This window comes from Sceloporus undulatus, chromosome 9 (assembly GCF_019175285.1).
Source record: "Sceloporus undulatus isolate JIND9_A2432 ecotype Alabama chromosome 9, SceUnd_v1.1, whole genome shotgun sequence".
NCBI classification, from domain to species: Eukaryota; Metazoa; Chordata; class Lepidosauria; order Squamata; family Phrynosomatidae; genus Sceloporus; species Sceloporus undulatus.
Window position 1 is genome coordinate 33,295,717 of NC_056530.1, and position 22,424 is coordinate 33,318,140.

Consider the following 22,424-nt stretch of genomic DNA (forward strand, 5'->3'; position numbering starts at 1 on the left):
CTTTGACAAAGGGCACTTTCTTCCCACTCGTTTTTTTTAGTGCAACAATGCGGATCGTGTCACGCATGCATTCCAGGTTTGTTATTCACACATTGATCGCATCTTTGCAAGTTTGGTTGCTCACACGTGCAAGCATTTGAATAAAGATGGAGTTGATGGTGCAAATGCATCCGGAGCATGTTCAAGGCATGCAAAGTTTTAACCCTGGGTCTGTCTGGGCCTATTTGCATCAGTTATTCACACTGCCGATGTGTGAATAACCGAGGAAATACTCAATGTCGATTATCCTGGTTTAAGTGGGTTTTTTGGCAGCCCTCCCCTCAAACTTTATCGGGTGTTTGTGAACAATGGAGATTCAACCCAGATTCATCCTGGATTCTTTTCGCAACTGAATAACCCCTGGATGGACAGCTGAATCTTAACCTCAGTAGGGGCAATGGAATAGCATTTTCCCATAGACTTGAAGCAGGCTAGTCTAGGAGGCCTAGGACAAGTTACCTGGGATGGGTAACTTGTTCCAGGCCTGGGAGGCAGCTCCCTTACTCAGCCTAATAATAGTAGAACCAGCCTTTGTATAAAGGCCTATGTGTGTGTCGTGTGCCTTTAAGTCGTTTCCAACTTATGGCGACCCCAAGGCAACATTATCATGGGGTTTTCTTGGCAAGATTTGTTCAGAGGAGGTTTGCCATTGCCTTCCCCTGAGGCTGAGAGCATGTGACTTGCCCAAGGTCACCCCATGGCATTTGTGGCCATGTGCAGAATAATTGCTAATTAGCAATTAGATAATTGCTGAGAACAACAAAGGTAGGAAATACCAAAGATGCATAACCAATAGGTGATCTGCAATATTTTGACAAAATATGTATTTTTAACAGTATGTGAAACATAAAACAACATTCAGCGCCATTCCATTTAATTAAAGCGACTGCCGCTGCATTCCCTCTTCTGTTAGTGCTGTCATAATGGTTATCAAGCATAAGGCTGAACCACATAGTTGTTATCCCAACACATAACAAACATGCCTCCTTTCTCAGTAAAAAGGTTGCATTGCTGGCTGCCTTCTCCTATCAGCTTCTGCAGCATTAATAGCAATCTGATGGCCAGATATTAAGTAGGAAAAAACTTTCCCATTGCAATTTCTACCATTATACGTAGCTGACTGCTTTTAAAACCACAGCTTCAGAGTCATGTTAATAAAATGGCAACCCTAGTCCAAAGATTAATTTGGGGCTTGCAGTTTTATACAAATGAGAGCCAGTGTGGTCTAGTGGTTTGTTTTGAGTGTTGGACTACAATTCTGGAGATCAGGTTTCGATTCCCTGTTTAACCATGGAAACCCACTTACTGATCTTGGGTGAAGCACACGTTCTCATCTCCAGAAAACCCATGACAGGTTCACCTATCATAGAGTTTTCCCTTATGACTTATGATAGGTAGACTATCATAGATCTATCTATGAGAGGTAGACTATGATATTACAATCATAGGTCTACCAATGATATCAGACTATCATAGGTCTGAAACAACTTGAAGGCACACAACAACAAAACTGGACTGTTTATAGACTAGACCTTTCTTGAACATATTTTAGTCCCTTCTGCCTGCACAGTATTTTGCTAAAACCTTGGATGCATTGGTGTTGCACACTATTGGGTGGGGAGGGGGAACCAACTTTCATTCTTTGTTTAAAATGACTGTTTTGAAATACTGTATATATTTTGCCTCTGTTTATATGCTTTCCCCCTATTTCCTCCAGTTGCTTCCTCCGTTTGTTTTTTTCTCTTTCTACTGGAAAAACTCTGGGTCTCCCCTTGTACCTTTTTTCCTCTCCATCTTTTGTGAGTTTCCACATCTCCAGTTCTTCCCATTGAACGGCTAGGCAATATGCAGGATGAACCCCACTAGTAGGCAAGGGAAGCATTGGGCACAAAGGGCAGCATTTGCCACTTCTTTGGAAATATCCAGTTATTTAATTAGTGTTGTCTTTTTGGTACAGGTTTCTGCAATGAAATGAAACGTTTGTTTGCTTGGGGAACTCTGATCCTTCGGAGGGCCACAGGAACACCCCTCACTCCAATTTGGAAACCCACTACATCCAATGGATTTAAGACTGCACCCTTAGTAATGGCAACTTGACATCACATCACATCTCATCACAGTACCTTGTCTCGTGACATCACCGCCCTCAACCTCATGATGGTCACTGAGCCAGCCTAATACCATCTTTGAGCTTGCTCCAAGGCTGGCTCCTTTAAAAATCTTCATAAAACAGCATAGAGACAGCCGACCCAACATGGAGCCATCCAACCAAAAGGTAAGCCAAAAGTCAAAGTTGGGTTGCCTGAAGATTGCTGGTCTTTTCTTGCTAGTCTAGAAGGAGGATCTGGCATTTGCAACACTGGGCTGAGAACTTAAACCTTGGATGCATTGGTTTTGCACAACAGACATTTGTGATTGTGCCCCTGCTGTCTATCAAGGAAAGACTTGTGACCCTAAGAGACTGTTGGACTGCAATTCCCATCAGCCTCAAGCACCACAACCAGTGATGAGGCATGATCTGAGTGGCAATTCAACAGCACTAGATGGCAACACACTGGCTGCCTCTACTTTAGATGTTAGCTGCCTTTACACTTTGGAAAAATGTAAAGGCAGTGGTTTTCTGGTGGAGGGAAGGAAATTTGGAAGTGACTGTCCAAAAACAAAAGATGTCAGGGGAAAAACCTCCAAGCTCTGTGACCTGGGTACACAGAAGCCGAATGGGGTGAACAGCAACGTCCAGGCAATAAGAAAAGATTTACAGGGATAAATTGTTACCAGCTTCCGCATCCTTAGTTTTTCTAACTTTAAACTGCTTTAACTTTAAACAACTTTAACTGCTGGTGTGCTGCAGATGTATCCCTTTCACCCTTTTCTTATTTAGTCACCCTACATTGCTCAGACAGCTAATATAGCAGCTCACCTGTCCATCACACTGGCAGGCATTTCTATCATGGATCCTTAACGTCTGCTCTACTTTGTCCCTGTGATTAAAATAGCAGCTCTGCAAACTTTATTTTAGCTGCTGGTTGTCATCAGATTGAATTTCTGTTATGACTTCCCAGGACAGGAGCACCATGGGACTATGGGCTTCTCTACACTGTCCAAAAAGTCTGCACTCACCTTTTCAATGCTGCAGTCTAGCCATATGATGTTCTTGATGATTCACAGTCAATGTGGGGCTTTCGAATGAAAAAGTGATTGAAAAAAAGAACTGTCTTTTGTTCCACATTTTCCTGGAGAATCCAGCTACAGTCAGCCTCCCATAACTGTGGGCTTGCCATCCATGGATTGGAGCAACCACGGATAGCCCTGCCGCATTGTCCCGATTAGCAATGCATGCACCAGTGTGGCTTCACGCATGGCACGCCACCATTAAAAACAACGGGACTTGAGGTCCCACCATTTTGGGCATCTGCTGAGGTGTTCGGAAGAGAAACCCCAGAAATATGGAGGGCCAATTGTAATCATATCCATAGCTGGTGCTCTGAGGTGTTGTCAGAATGGGAATGGAAGAGTTTTTTGGTGAGTGGAACAGGCTGGTGATCACTTGCTCTTCCTTGTTAAGAAGGGGTACAATTTGAATTTTAGCTTCAGTGATTTGTAGTCACTATTTGTGGGGGAAGGTAGTAGGTGTGTGAAGCGTACACTTTGTAAACTGCTTAGTACATCAGTAAGTGGTATAGAAATGTACTTGTTATTGCGATTGCTTTGGATAACTGAATATTGGCAGCTCAGTATTAGAGCACCTCTAGTTACTAGGATGGCCGAAGTCCTTGTGAGCAGAGGGAAGAAATGGGGATAGGAAGAAAGGAGGCAGAGGAGTCTGATGGACCAAGGAGGAAACCCTTGACCTCATGGAAATTAGGGGAGGACAAGTTTGGGGATAGCTGAAGGAGCTGCACAGAGACAGCAATGTATCTGAGAATATTGCTCAGCAGATTAGAAAAAAGGCCCCACATGAGAAAACAGTGGAGGAACGTCACTCGAACAGTAAGGCCCAAAAAGCATCGGAAGTAGGCTGAAGTCTATGAAAGCTTTCATTGGGCGCAAAAAAACTTCTTTCAGTTAGTCTCAAAGGGGCTATAAGATCTCTCCACAGTAAGGCCCTCTGACAGAGGTATTGACGTGTGCAACCACAATGCTCTTTCTAATGGGGATAGGCAGTGTCTGACAGTAGTAGTGGTTCAACCTGCTGGCCCCGCATGGTACTGTATATACGCATGTATAAACCTAGAAATAGTAGTCTAAAACTTGAACCCCCCCCCCAAAAAAAAACCAGAGTTGACTTATTCAAGGGTCAATATAAGTGCTGTATTTTAGCTCTTTTTTAAAAAGTATCTTTTGGTAGAAGACAAGAGTGTAATGTGTCCTGAAAGCACTGATCCATCCCTGTTCTTTCATCCATCCAGCCTTTAGTGTGAACGCAAACAAATGTACCTGCTGCAAATTTATAAGTTCTTTGGTACCATTTTCCATTGCTTTATCCTTTGGATCCTTTGTTACATGCCCCTATGTTTGACCCTCAATTTATCCAAGGGTCATATCAAAATCCATAATTTTGGCCCCCAAACCTGCCCTCGACTTATACATGAAGTCGACTTATAGTCGAGTGTATACGGGAATTGTTGGATTTCCCAGCAAAAATCCCCTATTTCCATTGTTTCATAAATTGCGGAGTTCCTTATGAATTGTGATTCTGGCCACTCCATCCTATCTCCACATTCACAAAGCACCCAGTGTGGTCAGTAGTTTCTTGAAACAGGATGGTTTCTATTGATGAACTGCCCTCCTTGTCTCACCATCGAAGCAATCTGGCAATGGCACCTATCTACTGCCCTGCCAGCTGTGGGGAACCTTTGCACAATCTGGAGAAAGCAAAGTGGGAATGAGAAAGAAAGGAAAATGACAATTAATGCAGTTATAGGTATATTCCTGTATGCATACATACAATTCTAGGAACCTATCAGAATATCTATCAACATGAAATGACAATTAATGCACATATCAGGATATAAGCAATAGAAAGCAACGTACTGTATATACTCATGTATAAGTATAGAAATTTTAGTTTAAAAATTGACCCCAAAATCCTGGGCCGACTTATCCATGGATCAATGTAGGTATTGTACTTTAACTCTTATTTTAAAAAGGAACCATTCCCTGGTGAAAAGCAAGAGTGTAATCTGTCCTGGAACATCAACCCCCCTCTACTCTCTCATCCATCCAGCCTTTAGTGTGAACACCAGAGTTATGCCTGCTGCAATTTTGTACATTCTTTGACACTGGTTTCCTTTGCTTCATCCTTCAGATCCTTTGCTACATGCCCCTAAGTTTTACTCTTGACTTATCCACAGGTCATATCAAAATCCATAATTCTGGACCCAAACCTTGCCCTCGACTTATACATGAGGTCGACTTACAGTTGAGTATATATAGTAATTAAAATGTTGTACCTACAATACATACCTCCCAGACATTTCCCAGGAAAATGATGCAAAGGCAGAAGAATCTATTGCTAGTATGATCTCGACAAAAGTGTCTGCCACTGTAGATCAACCAACTCTGAACTGCTCTGCTGCGGATTGATACGAATACTGGGTTGTGCTTATCCAAAGGGTGGTTGCATCTCTTTCCTCCGCTGGAATGGCCCTCTTCATGATGGCGTCTTTCTTCTGCACCTCCGGAAGAAGCAACTCCACTACACTGGAAAACATGCAGCGGGGCATTCGGAAATTGTGGTGCCACTGTTTGTCTGACCACACTGACGTGACAAAATTGTCCCACCAGTCCTTATTTCTTTCAGGAACCCACCACCAACAAGGAACCTGCAACATGGCTGGACTGGTCAAATCCAAGCCAGTAACACACTGCAAAGGCAGAGCATGGCATTGCTGGTGCTCTCGACATTCTGAAGCTGCTCTTTGGCATTTCACGGTGTGATTGTGATGGAACATGTCCAGAGCCTCACACACTGCAATACTGGTTTTCAGCAAAGTAATCACACTCAGGAGCACCTCCAGTGTGAACTCCATGTCAGCAATCTGCAATCCTCTAATCACAGAATCATTGCGTTGGAAGAGATTACAAGGGCCATCCAGTCCAACCTCCTGCTGTGCAATCTGAAGCATTCCTGACAGATGGCCATCCAGCCTCTGTTTAAAAACTTCAAAAGAAGGAGGTTTCTGCAGTCATTGTAATCGGTGACAGCCAGTGACAATGACCCATTAGGTCAATGATGGTTGGATAATGTGCAGAGACAACTTAATGTGCGCAGACAACTTAAATCACAGAGTGCCTTCTCAGTTGTACAAGCGACCCAATGGAAATGCAATTGCGCGGGGCAAGAAAGGTGACTAAGGATTAAATGCAAAATTTTCATGCCTGCTGGGGATAAAAAAGTAGTGTAAACACAGCCATGTGGGAGAAAAAACTGTGGTGTATGGCACACATGAGCATTGCAGGACTGCTCTATTGCACTCATGGGTTTGCCTGTGAGAAATGTGTGGTGGGTTACTCTGCTCTCTCCATTGTGAGTGTGATGTTAATGGGATCCCTGCAAACCAGGAAAATGTGCCATGGCTGCAAGGTGGATGCTTGTTTTCCTATCAGTGTAGACAAGATCCATGTGGTCCATGTTCCATGTTCCATGACTGGAACAACTTGTCATCACCCCTCTGGATCGTGGTCAGATATGGTGCGATGGGAAGCTACTGCCTGGCCTACAAGGCTGTTCATTTGAATCCCAGAAGTGTTTTCATGTTTTTGCTGGCTTAAGGAAGACATTATGTCCCCTGCTAACTTTTGCTGTGATACTTGACTTTGAAAATAATAATTAGATATTAATAAATGCATGTGTCCCATGTGTCAAAAAGCCTCAGTTTCTCCAAAGTCAGTGATAGGAATGGGATGGCAAAAGGCCTGGCTCAATAACGTGTCTCTTCTGTGCCCCTAGCGAAAGTATGACTTTCCAAATCAGTGGAAGATGATGCTTCAATGGAAAGAAGAGCTGGGAGGAAAGGGTGAGAATATTGGAGGCTAGCATTAAGGCGGATGAGGAAGAACTGCTTTTGCTCATGGAACAACTCCAGCAGGTACAAGACTCCATTCTGCAGATATCTCTATAGGGCTAAACCAACTTCATACTATCAAACTACATCTGAAGCTCACTCAGCATTGCAGTTCAGGTTCAAACATGACAGAAGAGAGACCACGCTGTCTGTCTAGTGCAGAGGTTCTCAACCTGTGGGTCATGACCCTTTTGGGGGTTGAATGACCCTTTCACAGGGGCCACCCAAGACCATCGTAAAGCACATGTTTCCGATGGCAGCAACGAAAATAATTTTCAGGGTCACCACAGCATAAGGAACTGTATTAAAGGGTCACGGCATTAGGAAAGTTGAAAACCACTGTTTTAAAACTAAAGAAACATCCACAGGGGCCACCCAGTCCAACCCCATTCTGCCATGCAGGACACCACAATCAAAGCACCCCCAAAAATGGCCATCCAGCCTCTGCTAAAGAAAAAGGAGCCTCCCACCACTCTTGGAGGAAGTTTTTTCCCCTGTCAAACAGCTCTCACGTGAGGAAGATCACTAATGTTTAGGGGGAATCTTTTTTCCTGTCGTTTGCATCCATGCTCCTGGCCCTTCTCTTGGAGCGGCAGAAAAACAAACTTGCTCCATCTAGGTAAATAGCCAAATTAATCATTAAGTATTTTCTTAACCCTTTAAGCGATACTTTAAAACTGATGTCTGAGGCAAATGCTTCCTCTCTACCTGTGAGTCCATCCTGTTCTTACCCCAAATTATAGGGTTTGTCGTTGTTGTGCACCTTCAAGTGGTTTCCAACTTTAGGTGACCCTTTCGTTGGGTTTTTTTGGGAAGAGTTGTTCAGAGGAGGTTTGTCATTGCCTTCCTCTGAGGCTGAGAGCATGTGACTTGTCAAAGGTCACCCAGTGGTTTCATGGCCAATCTGAGAATTGAACCCTGGTCTTCAGAGACGTAGGCTGCTTCCGCACTGCAGAAATAATCCGGGTTGACACCGCTTGAACTGCCATGGCTTAATGCTATGGAATTGTGGCACCAGAGCTCTCTTGTGCCACAACAAACTGCAGTAATCCATAACATTGAGCCATGGCAATTAAAGTGGTGTCAAACTGGATTATTTCTACAGTTCAGATGCAGCCTAGTGGGTCAAAACATAGGCAAACCCCTTTGATTGAGTGGGTCTACTCTAGTTTGGACTCACAACAGAATCCAGACAGATGTCTGCAGACAGCATTTCATATACTGCTTTTGTTTCCTCGCTCTAATCTTTGTTTTGTTGTCTTCCTCGCTGCTGTTTTGTAACGCACTTTGCAATGCGTTAATCCATTTTAAAATATTTGCTTAAATTAAACAACATTGTTCATTGCTCTGTGGGGAATTTCTGGTAGAAATAGTTGCTGGAAGAGAAGAATCCAGCTGGAAATTCCTAAAAATCAACCAGGTGGCAGCTTTCTCTCTCTCTTGTCTCTCTGTCTCTCTCTAACCTCAAAGCATCTGTTTACTACCACCAAACCTCCTGTATTAACCCAATTTGCAAATGCAGCAGAAGGCTTGCATCTCTCCCATTGGCTGCCTTCAACTGCCACTCAAAGTGCCGGGCATCTTTGAGTCCAGCAATATGCTATATGTATAGAGATATATGCCAGTGTGCTGGAGAAGGAGAGAAAGAGAGAGAGACAGAGACAGAAGGAAAAACAGTAGTGTGTGTGTGTGTCTTTGTATGAGAGCCAGAGCCAGAAGGCGAGGACTACAGAGCATCCTTCCTGGAACATCCCTTGGGTACCAGTTCAGCAGGCATCATGAGTAAGGTGAGGGGGATTCAGAGATTTGGGGAAGGATGCAGGGATGGAGAAGATCCAGGCGATGGTTAGTTTTGGAGCGGGGGATTGTAGGGAATCCTGTGCCTTCCCCCTCCAAGGGGTGTCCCCTTGCCTTCCAAAAAGCAGCTGTGTATCACAACCTCCATGTGGCCGTGAAGTGCAACAGTGATGCCCAAGGATCTGGGACTGTGCAGATCTCTTTCATGGTGTGGGAAGTGTTTTTGCGCCAGCGTCAGACAGACAGATTGCTGCTTAATTGTATAATGTGTCAGAGGAGGAGAAAGAGAGAGAAAGGTGCTCTTGTCACTGCCATCCCACACCTGCCTCTTCCATCTTCCTTGGGCAAAACGCACACCAAGTCACCCTGGCGCCTCACTTTTCTTATCGTGCGTCTCTGTGAGATGTCATTGTGTGTGGGGAAAGAGAGCTAGAGAAAGACCCGCACCACACGCCAAGCAACTAGGCTGGCTTTTGGGTGGCCGTGTCTACTAGCAAAAGATTTAGTCACCCAAGCTTGTGTAGGAATAATATAATAATACTATTTATTTATTTATTTATTTATTTATAACCTACTCTTCAGCCAAAAGGCTATCAAAAACAGTGACTTGCACAGCAAACGTGTACGTGTGCTGCTCGTCTTTGTGAAATATAGCCCAATTGTAAATAGGTTGTTTATTTGCAAGAGGGGGCATCTAACGCTCCCTTTTCTTTCTCCTTGTCTTTATGCTTTGGATCACCTGCTCCGATTAGGACAAATATTTGAATATCCGGGAGAGGAGACCTGAAATCCTTCATTAGGAACTGAGAAGCATGCTGCTTTTTTCCGTAATGTAGGGAAATCAGCCCCCCCCATATCCCCATGCTAAGGTTAACCTTTTGCACCTGGGTTCAGATGAGTGTGTGGTGTGGGTGTGTGCAGAATAGTCTCGTCCCATGCTATCCAGTTGTCTGCAGCAAAAAATAAAATCAAGATTGTAGGAGTGCCAGTGTGCATTGATGAGAGAGCGCTCATAGGTATATGCAATTGAATTCAGGGTCTATTAATCCATAAAAGCCACCTATCTTCTGAAGGTTCAACCCATCCAAGATTTCTTTCTTCCCCCCTGCCTCCCTCTCTGTACATGTACATCTCTCTGTACTCTGTACATCTTCAAATGTATTAACTCTGACCTGTGTATTCAACCCTGTTGTACGTGTGCTGTCTCAATTTGGGAGGAAGAATTCCCCACCTGAATTGAAAGGGGGAGAATGATAAATGCTGTGTGTATAAAAGTGCTGTGTAGTTTATATCTGTCCGATGTGAGAATTCAGGGTCACTCTACGAAATGGAGTGATAAGAAGTGAGGCGATGCGCCATCACCATACAAATGTGGACAAAGAAGGGTGATGGCTATATCAAGGAAAAGGGCAAGGGCAGTCTGTGCCAATTCAGGAAGCTGTTAATAGCAATGGTGAAATGACACCTCTGTGGTCAGTAGCGGTAGATCCCTGGAATACCAAGTGCATGCACTGTGGAAGCAAACTGCTGGGGAAATCTATTCCTTTTGTGCTCGTTTATTTTCTTGGCCGGACATATGGTCCAAAATGTGCCCCAGGTCCAACATGAGCTGTCCAAATATTCCTCCTCAGAAGCCGGGTGCACAAGTATGACCCTTTGCTTGCTCTGTCTCCCAGCAGCTGATATCTGCAGATAGATTACTCTTGTCTAAGGAGGTTTCATAGAATCATAGAGATGGAAGAGACCACAAGGGCCATCCAGCCCAACCCCATTCTGCCATGCAGGAACTCTCAATCAAAGCATCCCTGACAGATGGCCATCCAGCCTCTGTTTAAAGACCTCCACAGGAGATTCCACCACTCTCCACGGGAGTCCGTTTCACTGTTGAACAGACCTTACTGTCTGGAAGTTACCCCTAATGTTAAGGTGGAATTTCCTTTCCTGTAGTTTGCATCCATTGTTTTGTATTGTATTCTCTGGAGCAGCAGAAAATAAGCTCGCTCCAACCTCAATATGGCACCCCTTCAAATATTTAAACAGGGCTATCATATCACCTCTTAACTGTTTCCTCTCCAAACTAAACATACCCAGCTCCCTAAATCTCTCCTCACCAGGCTTCATGGTTTCCAGTCCCTTCACCATTTTGCTTGCCCTTCTCTGGACATGCTCCAGCTTCTCAACATCCTTTTTGAATTGCGGTGCCCAGATTTGGATGCAGTATTCTCTGAACCCTCAGTCATTGGGGGAAGCAAGCAAAGGGGGCTGTCACTTTTGTGCTGTCCATGTGCGGGCTCCAAAAGGTATTGGTTTGTCAGTGGTGGTACAAAGATCTCATCGTTTCCAGCAGGACAGTTTTTCCTCCAGTTGATTTCTGCAAGCTCTGCTGTGCAAAAATCTCCCAAGCAGTTCAGCCCAGGACTTGGACCGCAGGCGGTGACCCCACTGGCAATGTGCTGAAGCCAGGTGCTGTTCAATCCAGCTGCAAACTGCTGTTGCAAGGGAAAACCCTGACTCCTGGAAAGAGCCATTGAGGCGGACGGTGATAAAGTGGGGTTGACAGGAGCCATTTAGGCGTGAGCAGAGTAGGTTGAGTCTCTTAATCATGGTTAATTGGCTTAGAGAGGTCAGCAAAGGCCTTATCACTGGTAGTTTGGACTCTGGGATGGAATCTGCCAGCAAAGCCCTTGCTACAGATGGGCAGAGCTGGTTCAAATGGCTAAGTGCCCTGACAACTCCCTCCGTCTACTGTCCGATTGACATTGGATGGCGGATTCATTTCTTAAAATGATTTCTGCCCAGAAGGCAGAGATTGGAAAAGTTACTTTTGGGGAACTACCATTCCCAGACCGCTCCAAGGCCAGCATGACCAGTGTCCATGCTGGGATTGAGTGCCCAGTGTCTGTGTATTGTGATCTCTTTGCATTGAGGAAGGAGATGGTTTTTTGGTAATCTGATAACCTCAAGGCTGGACTTCTGCAATGAACTCTACATTGGGCTACTGTTGTACCTTTACCTTTTTTAAAGGTTCCTTTGTAAATCCAGAAAATCCAACTGGTTCAGAATATGGCAGCTAGACTGCTTATGGCTATATCCAAGAGCGATCACATTGCACCAATCTTAAAATTAGTTTCCAGGCAAAGTGCAAAATGTTGGTTAGTAAAAGTCCTATATAGCTTGGGGCCAGGTTACTTACAGGATCACCTTCTCCCATACAATCCATCCGGTCCATTCAGGTCCTCTGGGAAATATTTGCTCCAACCAGCCAGGAGTAGCATAGAAAAGTGTGCTTCTGCACAGGGCTTGCAATTTGTTGTGATGTGAAGGTGAAGAGAGCGGATTAGGCTCCAATTAAAGAGGGAATGAAGCTTTCTTGTGGGGTGGGGACGATTTATGTGGGAAAGGTCTGTTGTTTCTACCCGATTGGCCTCACATCTACCGTTGTACCTTTTTGTTCTACGCTTGTGTTTACTAGTGTGAGACCTGATCCCTGCATTGAGGCCAGATTGTTTGTAATCCTGTTAGCCAACTCTCTGTTCAACCTTTCTGTTTCTTTGAAGACCATTCAGCTTCGACTGGATTAGTGCTAGCTGGGATGCTACAAAGCATTGCTGCAGTTTCCAGGTTCTTATTCACTTGTGAAGCGCATATAGCTTTTGAAGCATATCATTCTCACATCTTACCACCTTGCAGGGTTGTTGCAGGGCTCTAACTAACGGAGGATAGAGGGAGCAAAAGAGGGGGTGCACGTATACAACAGTGTGTATGTGTGTTTGTGAGAGGATCACATTGTCTGCACTTGTGGAAGAATTCTGTGTAAAATGAAAGCTGACATAGGCCTGTTACAGACTGCCAAAATAAAGCTGCTTTGGGTCTCTTTAGAGGTATGCTGTTTAAATGATGCATGGGTCCTAAGAGTCCGGAGGTCGCACCAAAGCCACACTCCATTCCTAAGCACCGGAGTGCAGCTTTGGTGCAGCTTCCGGATTCTTGGGATGCATGCATCATTTAAATAGCATACCTCCAGAGAGACCCGAAGCAGCTTTATTTTGGCAGTCTGTAACAGGCCATAGTGTCCTTTGGTAGTGTTATCCATTAGGCTCAATCTACAGAGTTTGTCAAGTCAACTCTGTGCTAGTACTGTAGTTAGAATGTACATGACTTTTTCATACTACAGCTTCCCATTTCATACTCCATGATACATCTTGAATGGGTAATCATACATTACATGCATAATTTAAATAGTGTACCTCCAAAGTGACTTGAAGCAGCTTTATTTTGGCCTGTCTGTATGGGCCCATAATTTCCTCACTTGCATCTGTTTGGTTTCGCTGTCACCAATGGGGCAAGAATTTGAGGTATATTATCATGGCTATACTGAGTGGAATGGATAGGAGAGTCATCTAAAGACAGAAAGGCTGAGTTATCACATACTGAAGCAATGCACATTTCCCATCTAAAACGGGAGTCCCCATTAGACTCTAAAATTATTCATCCAAACCACTATTTGGCGTTAGTCTCCTTAATTTGCACAGTATCCCTGTATGTATAGACTCTGGTAAATCTGATCGGTTGTAAAACAGACACTAGAAAGCTAAACACCTCCCCAAAACATGAGTGATAGAGATAAGATAATAAAGTAAATAGGCTTAGAGGATACGGAATATAAGGCTATTCCTCTCCATCTCCAAAAAGAGTAGCAAGTGAGACTTGCTATATATTAATGAATGAAATTATACAGTACAGTAGAATCTATACAATATACAATATACAATGAATCTATACAATAGAATGAATCTACACAAAGGTATGGCGATGGAAGGCTCTTAAAGACATGGTAGTGCCACTTCATCTGACAGTCCTGATCAGGAAACTATACTTCGGACAAGAAACCACTGTCAGAACAGAACATGGAGAAACAGAATGGTTTCCAATTGGCAAAGGGCTCAGGCAAGTCTTTCTAGATTTAGAATCATAGAATCATAGTCTATCAACCTATTCTTTCAACTCGTATGCAGAACATATCATACGAAGAGCAGGCTTGGACAAAGAAGAAGGAGGAGTGAAGATAGGAGGAAAGAATATCAAGAATCGAAGATAGGATGACACCATACTCCTAGTGGAAAACATCACAGACTTGGAAAAACAACTTAGGAAAGTCAAGGAAGAAAGTGCAGAGGCTGAAAAAAAGAAAAACAAAATAATGGCTATGGAGGAGTTACATAAATTCAACCTCGGAGTTTATCACACTGGGGTTAATTTTGCATTAAAGAGAGATTAAAGCACATTTAAAGCATCCCACAAGCAAAGCGAAAATGGCAAGTAATTGCGCAAATGATTATCACACACAATTGCGCAACTAAAATGATACCGGGAATGCATTGTTGCTGAAATCCCCAAAGTAAAAAGATGAGCATTAATGCTTCTTTGTGGCCACTGTAATGGCGGGTTTTGTGCGACATCGTGTGGAATTGTTTCGTGCAATTATGCGATTTTTCCGGGATATTCGTGGGACAAAGTCCTGATTTCCTTCATGTGATAAACTCCCTAATAATAATAATAATAATAATAATGGCTCGGCGAGGGCTCGAACTTGGATTTCCCAAATTCCAATCCAACACTTATTGTGTGGTATATCACACTGAATGTTTTATGTACACATAAATTCCCCAAGAGAACCCGCTTTGGTATGGGAAAAGATTGGCTTTGGTGATGGGTTTGCTGCAATTGGTATTGCAAATGTGTGTGTGTGTGTGTGTGTGTGTGTGTATCCCCCCATATTGTGTTTTCCCCTGTCCTTTAACCCCAGTATTATACAACTTGGCTTTCTTGCTTGAGTCACCTAGCGACATTGTTGAGGCATCTGGGATGGACCACAGAACATGTTCTCTCTTGTTTTGTCATTGCTTTGGCAGACTTATCCAGATGATTTTTAAATTGTGAATTTTAAAGGATGAATTTTAGATGTGGATTGTTTTAATCTGTGCACATCTTAGTTGTCCTTTTAAACTGTGTTTAAATTGATGTTGTTTATCAGTGCATTGTTGTTATTCCCCACCTCAATCCATGGGGAGAGGTGGGTAAGAAATAATAATGATGATGATGATGATGATAATAATAATAATAATAATGGCACACTATTCCTACTCGATGTTGGACGCCCAGGAGCCCTAGGCCTCATTCACATTACACAATAACCCGATTTTTGCATTGGATCATTTCAAATTGAAGGAGCGCTTCGAATTGATGTTCAGACTTTGATTGCCATGATCGAGTTTCAGTTTAACCCACTTCACATTCACATTAACAATTGGATTGATTCAAAATGGATTCTAAAATGCGCAATGTCACAGGGATAATCGCGTCACTGAATCCAATCGACAATGCATTCGAAACTTGCGTCGCACAGAATCTTTTTAAAAGATGCGGTAAATGCCTTGGATTTGGAAGAACTGGTTTAACTGGGTTTAATGCCGACCCACAAACTGTGTCTGAGAAATTCAGCGCCGGTGTTAACAAGGGCCCTTTAAAGTGATTTAAACTGGTTTATCATGTAGTGTGAATGGGGCCCTAGACAACATTGCCAATGGTGACACCAATAAAGGCTGCATCCACACTGGAGAAATAACCCGGTTTGGCACCGCTTCAACTTGTCTGGCTCAAGGTTATGAAATTCTGGGAGTTGGAGTATGTTGTGGTGCCAAACCGGATGCAGCCATTGTGTTGCAGTCTAGAAACCTCAGGAGTGCCACACAATTCCCACCTTTGATGCTACCTGACCTACAAGTACAGAACTAGCGAGAGACTGCTGGGATTTGCTATGTTCTCTCTCTGGCCCCGGAGGGGTACCAGTGGTTTTTTAACCACCTTGGTTTTTAATACTCTTCTTCTGTTTGCATCCCTAGGGCTAGTGGCAGAATACTAATGGACCTATTTATGACATCCCATTATTCAAACCTTCTTTCCAGCGTTTTTAAACTTCTTCCTTCTCTTCCACCTTTTGCAAGATTTAATTAAGGCCTGGAGGAATTTGAACTTGGAGAAGAGTCACCCGGAACCATAGAGCTCTGGATCAGCAATTTCATGCCCTATATCATTTGTGTGGAGGTGCAGACAGATAGGGCTTCCTTAATAGAGAGACAGTCAAATAGGTATTTTTTTTCTTTTAAATTTGGACTGCATTGGCTTGTTTTACCTTAACAACGCCTAAAGGTTTTCCTGATGCAGAAGCATGGAGGCTTCCAGAGAAATTCAGTCTTCTCTTCCTAACAAAGGGGCTTGTAGCCTCAAAGGACTCAAGACAGACTGGATCTCAAAGGCAGTTGCTTTTGGTCTTGTTAATGGAATTTAAAGTTTATTTCCTGGACTGAATCTCCCAGTATCCACATGGCCAGAAGGAGGAGAGTCCCACCTGCATGAATACATTTCCATGCCATCTGGTCAGAGCACAACAACCACAACACCTTGACCCAATGCAGTCCTATGACTAGCATCTCATCTTTTCTTTCTTTCTCCTATATGATTTTTAACCCCTTTGCCTGATGATGAAGAAGCAGTGGAGCTTTGAAAGCATGCAACATCTATAATGTGCATTTTGGTTGGCCCATTAAATCTATAGCAATAGCAATAGCAAGTACATTTCTAAACTGCTTATCAGTGAACTAGCACTCCTAAAGTGGTTTACAATGTGTAAGCCAATTGCCCCCAATATGTTGGGTACTCAATAAATCTATCACTGTTTTGTGGGTTTGGGATGATACTTTAGGTAGGATAATTGGAAGAGTTACATTTGTTTAGCTTGGGGATGAAATGTTGGACCTCCTGAGATATGTTTTCGAGGAGGAAAGTGGTGGACCCTTGTTCCTTAGAGGCATAGAAATTGATACTGCAGTAATAGCTGTTACTTTTTTAATCTCCTGGAGTAGATGATCTTTGAGATCATTTCCATATCTATGGAGTTTATCACACGAAAAAGATTAGGAGTTTATCCTGTGAATAATTACGCGAAACGATTTCACATGACGGCGCACAAAACCTACCATTTAAGTGGTCACAAAGAAGCATTAACGCACCTCTTTTTACTTTTAGGATTTCAGCAACAATGCATTTCCAATAACACTTTATTTGCGCAATTGCATATGATAATCATTCGCGCAACTACTCGCCATTTCCGCTTCATTTGCAGGATGCTTTAAATGCGCTTTAATCTCTCTTTAACGCCAAAATTAGCCCCAGCGTGATAAACTGCTATGATTCTGTGATAGTGTCTTTGTTTTCCACATTGGACTATGTATTTCTGTTGCTCTGCCACCATATCTGGTCAATGTTTGGGAAGTACTACCAAACCCTATTGGACCAAGCTGATGTCAGTGACAAACAAACAACAAACTACATGCTGGTCTCAATGAGTGCCATCATACTACTGTCGTCTCCGAAATATTCTTGTCTGGCTTCAGTATGAATCTAGGGATTGCAGATTAACATGCAAATCACTACTCCCAACCTAGGGTCATACAGTGTATATATATACCCCACTCACTTCCATGCCACCTTTCTCTGAAGATGCCAGCCACGGATGCAGGCGAAACGTCAGGAAAGCAATTGCTTTGGCCAGAGACTAAAAAACACCATGTTAAATTTCTGGAGCTGAATAGGAGAAGTGACTTGCATAGGAGTGACGTTTGTATGAATCTCTCCCTATGTGCGCTGTGCTTGTTTCTGTGCATCCCCTACACATCGAACTAGCCAAATTTATACAGCTCTTAATGCAGAGAATATCAAACGGCTGCAGCCAAAATCAACATCCTGCGGTACTTTCTAATCCACCAGGAATATGACACTGTCAAAGACAGAGGCAGAATTTCCTATGGCTCAGAGAAAAAGAAAATGCACGATCGATTTTGGGGGCTCAGGCACACTCACATTAGGAGGGGAAGCCCTGAAAAATCATTGCATTTTGCACAGTGCAAAAAAATAGACGTGTGATCCTAGAATATTTGGGTGTTTAGAGGAATAGGTTGTCTGGGTATCTTTTTTGGCACGAAGGAGGGAGCAAGGATGGAGGAGCGCTTTGAAATGAAAGCTTGCATGTGCTTCTGCATGCTGGATTGTCATGGAAAAAAGCCCAAGGCTTCGACTGCCTGGGTTGCTGTGATGCGAGAGAAGGGCATGGCAGGCAGATAGAGTCAGGAAAGGCCAGGGAGACGTAGGCAAATGGAAAGGCCTAAGGTGGAGGGAGAGATGGAGGTCTGCGAGGAAAAGAGCCCGGAGAATTCATTCCTTCGTTCATTCCTTCGTTCATTTCTTACATTTCTGTCTCGATCTTTCTAACCATCTTGACTGCAGAGCCTCTGACACTACAGTAATATAGACGTTTATCAGAGTAAGATCTATTGAACTTTAGCTACTATGCCAGGAAATCTCTACTAAGTGGGTCTTGGCCTCCATCTGCACTACATAATTAATGCAGTCTGACACAGCTTGAATTGCCACAGCTCGGTGCTATGGAGTCCTGGGATTTGTAGTTTGTTGCGGCGTCAGCAGTCTCTGCTGGAGAAGGCCCAATGTCTCGTAAAAGTACAAATTCCCAAATGCCGTAGCACTGAGTCAGGGCAGTTGAAGCAGTGACACACCGCATTAATTCTACAGTGTAGATGCGGCTGCAGAAAAAGTGGCTTTTGTTGGGGCCCCTGCAGTCTCCAGGCGTCAGGATCTATCTTTTAAGTCCAAAGAATGCCTAGCTGCCGTTTTAAGTCCTAACAATGTGGTAAAACTGTGAGGCATATTAAAATGGCCTGGTATAGGTACAGATCCTTAGAAAGGTGGAGATCTTTTAGGATTGCAGTTCCTAGAATACCCCATCCAGCATGGCCAGTGGCCATACTAACTTGGGGGTTGTGAAGAGTCTCTTTCTTTAGACATTTTAAAGCAGAGGCTGGATGGCCATCTCTTGGGAGTGCTTTGATTCTGTCTTCCTCCATGTCAGAAAAAGATTGGACTGGTTGGCCCTTGGGGTCACTTCCAACTATATGATTCTATGAAGCTTCCCCAGCTCTGGATGAGTAGTAGCAATGGGCATATGTCAGGTTGTTAATGCCAATATAGGTAGGATCTGGGTGCCTGTCACGTTGGACTGAGAACAAGGACCAGGACGTGGATTCAGCTCACCACAGCCCTTCTCCTGCTTTAAATCTGGATAAACCACCACCAGGCAATTACAAAAATAGTCAACTGGGGGATCATAAGAGTCAGATGGTTGAGGTTGGACACTGAAGTAGCAATGGAGATTTTCACACAGGGATGGGATAGGGACAGGATCACTCGCCTGTCCTTAACCCATCTATGACTATGATGGCACAAAAGGCTTTGAAATCATAGCCCCGATCCCGCCATTAACCTGTTATTAAAGCGGCATTGCATTAACGCCAACTTCCATTATTGCAAAATGCCAGCCAGTGTCGCTTTGATGACAGGTTAATGGCGGGGTAATGAAGGGATCTACGCGACTTCACCTGAAAGCCTTGCGTGCAGTCACCATCATTTGCGATTCCTGGATGGGATAAGCACAAATCTCGACTGAAACTCCTTCCCGCGATCATGGGACAGGGATGGGATGTCCCTCATCAGATAATCTCCAATGCTACTGCCTTGTGGCACTTTTGCAGACTTAGGGACTTATTTTGATATCAGCATTCATGAGTAACTCAAGTCTAAGGTATGCAGTAGACCACTTGGGTTTAAATAACATCTAATCTAACATCTAACCTTGGAAGCTAAGCAGGGTCAGCTCTGGTTAGTGTTTGGATGGGAAACCGCCAATGACTACCAGGTACAGCAGGCTATATTTCCAAGAACAGAACCGGCTAAACCACCATGCCAAAGAAAACTCTAAGAAATTCATGGGGTGGCCATACGTCAACAGGTGACTTGGAGGCACACACACACAATGCAGACTGCCTTTGCGTGTTGAGCGGCATTTGTGCTCATTGATCCTTACCAGCATGTGATACATTTAAAGGAAAAGCAAGGGACTGTACAGTGCACCAACAACATTTTGTCGGCAGGCTTATCTTTTCTATGCCTCCCTTTTTGTAGCATAGCTTATAAAATCACCAGGTGAGGCAACTGTAATTTCGTACAGCAATTGCACTGTAAAATACCATGTCCGTTGATGTAATGTCATCGGAATTGTCACTGATTTCACTTGTGTCTTTTGCATGTATCATGCAGCAATGGAGATATATCTCATTTTTGTTAATCATTTTCTTAATAATTCCTTCCCCCTAATCTTTACAGTGTGATACCCTGATTTCAGTGGGACATAGGAGTTTATCAGACAAGGGAAATTGGAAGTATAATCCAATGGCAATCCGAACGCAATCATGGAGTTTCACATTATTGCGTGATAGACCACCACACGCAATTTCAGGCAATGGCAAGCTATTTTCGGGCAATGGGAAGCCAGTTCGAATGCAATTCGCATTCATGTAAATTCGCTAAACTAGCAAATTCATGTGAATGCGTTCTGGCCCCACTTTCTTTTCATTTGAAATTAAGAGAAATTCCTCATGTGTGATAAACTCCGCAGAATCATAGAGTTGGAAGAGATCCCAAAGGTCATCCAGTCCAACCCCATTTTGTCTTGCAGGAACTCACAAGCAAAGCACCTCTGACAAATGGCCATCCAGCCTCTCTTTAAAAACCTCCAAAGAAGGAAACTCCACCACTCTAGTCACTGTCAAACAGTTCTTACTGTCAGAAGTTCTTCCTAATATTGAGGTGAAATCTCGTTTCCTGTAGTTTCAATCCATTGCTCCCAGTCCTATTCTGTGCAGCAGCAGAAAACAAGATTGATCCATCCTCAATATGACATCCAAATATTTAAACAGGGCTATTATATCAGCTCTTAACGGTCTCTTCTCCAAGCTAAACATGCCCAGCTTCCTAAGTCGTTTCTCATAAGGCATGGTTTCCAGACCCTTCACCATTTTGGTCACCTTCCTCTGGACACGCTCCCTAAGCCTAAAAAATGCCTTTCAAGCTGTCTCAGTCCATTTTCTATCTCCTAAATACGAGCCCCCTGTTTTTCTTTTCTTTGAACAACAGTGACAGGTAGAAATTTCTCAGGTGCACCATTTCTCTGAGCTGGTAGTGGAAATGTTGTTGTTGTTATTGTTGTTAGCTGCCTTTGCGTCGATCCGGACCCATGGCGACCCTATGGATGAGACATCTCCAGGGCCCCATGTCCTCTACTCCTCTGCTCAACTCCCGCAAACTCATCTTTGTGGTCTCTTGAATAAAGTCCATCCATCTTGCATGTTGCCTTCCTCTCTTTCTACTTCCCTCCAGCTTTCCTAACATTATTGTTTTTTCCAACTATTCATTCTTTCTCATGATGTGTCCAAAGTATGACAGTCTAAGTCTTAATATCTTGGCCTCTTCCAGGGAAATTTTGGCTTGATCTGCTCCAGGTCCCGTTTGTTTGTCCTTTTGGCTGTCCATAGGTCCCTTAGCACTCTTCTCCAGCTCCACATTTCGAACGGGGTGATTTTCCTCCTGTCTTCTTTCTTCACTGTCCAGCTCTCACATCCATCCATAGTAATAGGAAATACAATGGCCTGTATGATTCTGACTTTTGTGCTGAGTTGTACGTCTTTGCATTTTAGGATCTTATCTGGTTCTTTCATAGCCACCCTCCCCATTCTTAATCTTCTTCTTCTTAATTCCCAGCTGCAGTCTCCATTTCTATCCATTTTTGATCCCTGGTATGAGAAGTCTTCTATTTCCATTTCTTTGTTGTATAATTCAAATTTGTGTAGGTCCTCGGTGTACATTATTTTTGTTTTCTTTATGTTCAGCATTAAGCCTGCATTTGCACTAGTAGATGTTCCAGGTCTGGGAGGTTTTCCGCTAGTACTATGGTGTCATCTGCATATCTTAGATCAGGGGTAGGCAACCTTTTTGAGCCGGGGGCCGGGTTGCTGTCCCTCAGACAACTGGGGGGCCGAAGCCAAAAAATAAATAAATAATTTTTTAAAAAATTAAATAAACAAATAAACCGGGACAAATGTAGGACAAAATTTTTAAATGGAGGACACTTTTTATAAAAATGGAGGACACGCAAAAAAATTTGCTGATTTTGTTAATAAATTTTAATATAAATGCAATGTTTTGAGCTTTAGATAGCAATTGCCCCCCGTGCCCCCACTGCGGGCCCCCCTTGCCCGCCTCCTCCTGATAGGCCAAAGGCCCCACGCTCTCATGCGAGAGGCCAAAGGTTCTGGCGGCAAGCGGCGGCAGGACCTGGCTGGGGCCGGTCCCAAGGCCTTGCTGGGCCGCATCCAGCCCGCAGGCCGCAGGTTGCCTACCCCTGTCTTAGATGGTTGATATTCCTTGCTCCTATTTTCACTCCTCCCTCTTCTGTGTCCAAGCCTGCTTTTTGTATAATATGTTCTGCATACAAGTTGAATAGATAGGATGAAAGGATACAGCCTTGTCTGACCCCATTCTCAGTTGAGAACCATT

General features: G+C 43.6%; 1 protein-coding gene across 2 annotated transcripts in view; it reads left to right on the plus strand.

The window, feature by feature from the left end:
- The first annotated feature begins 2,133 nt into the window (after nucleotides 1–2,133).
- PCP4L1 (Purkinje cell protein 4 like 1) overlaps nucleotides 2,134–22,424 on the plus strand; it is a 51,604-nt gene continuing 31,313 nt past the window's right edge. Inside the window, exon 1 of one of the 2 annotated variants that reach the window (XM_042441057.1) lies at nucleotides 2,134–2,314. In XM_042441057.1, coding sequence (XP_042296991.1) covers nucleotides 2,294–2,314 — 21 coding nt within the window. In that variant the 5' untranslated portion in view covers nucleotides 2,134–2,293. Of the gene's footprint in view, nucleotides 2,315–8,689; nucleotides 8,894–22,424 lie in introns of those variants that run through there. The other variant, XM_042441058.1, reaches the window with a different exon arrangement.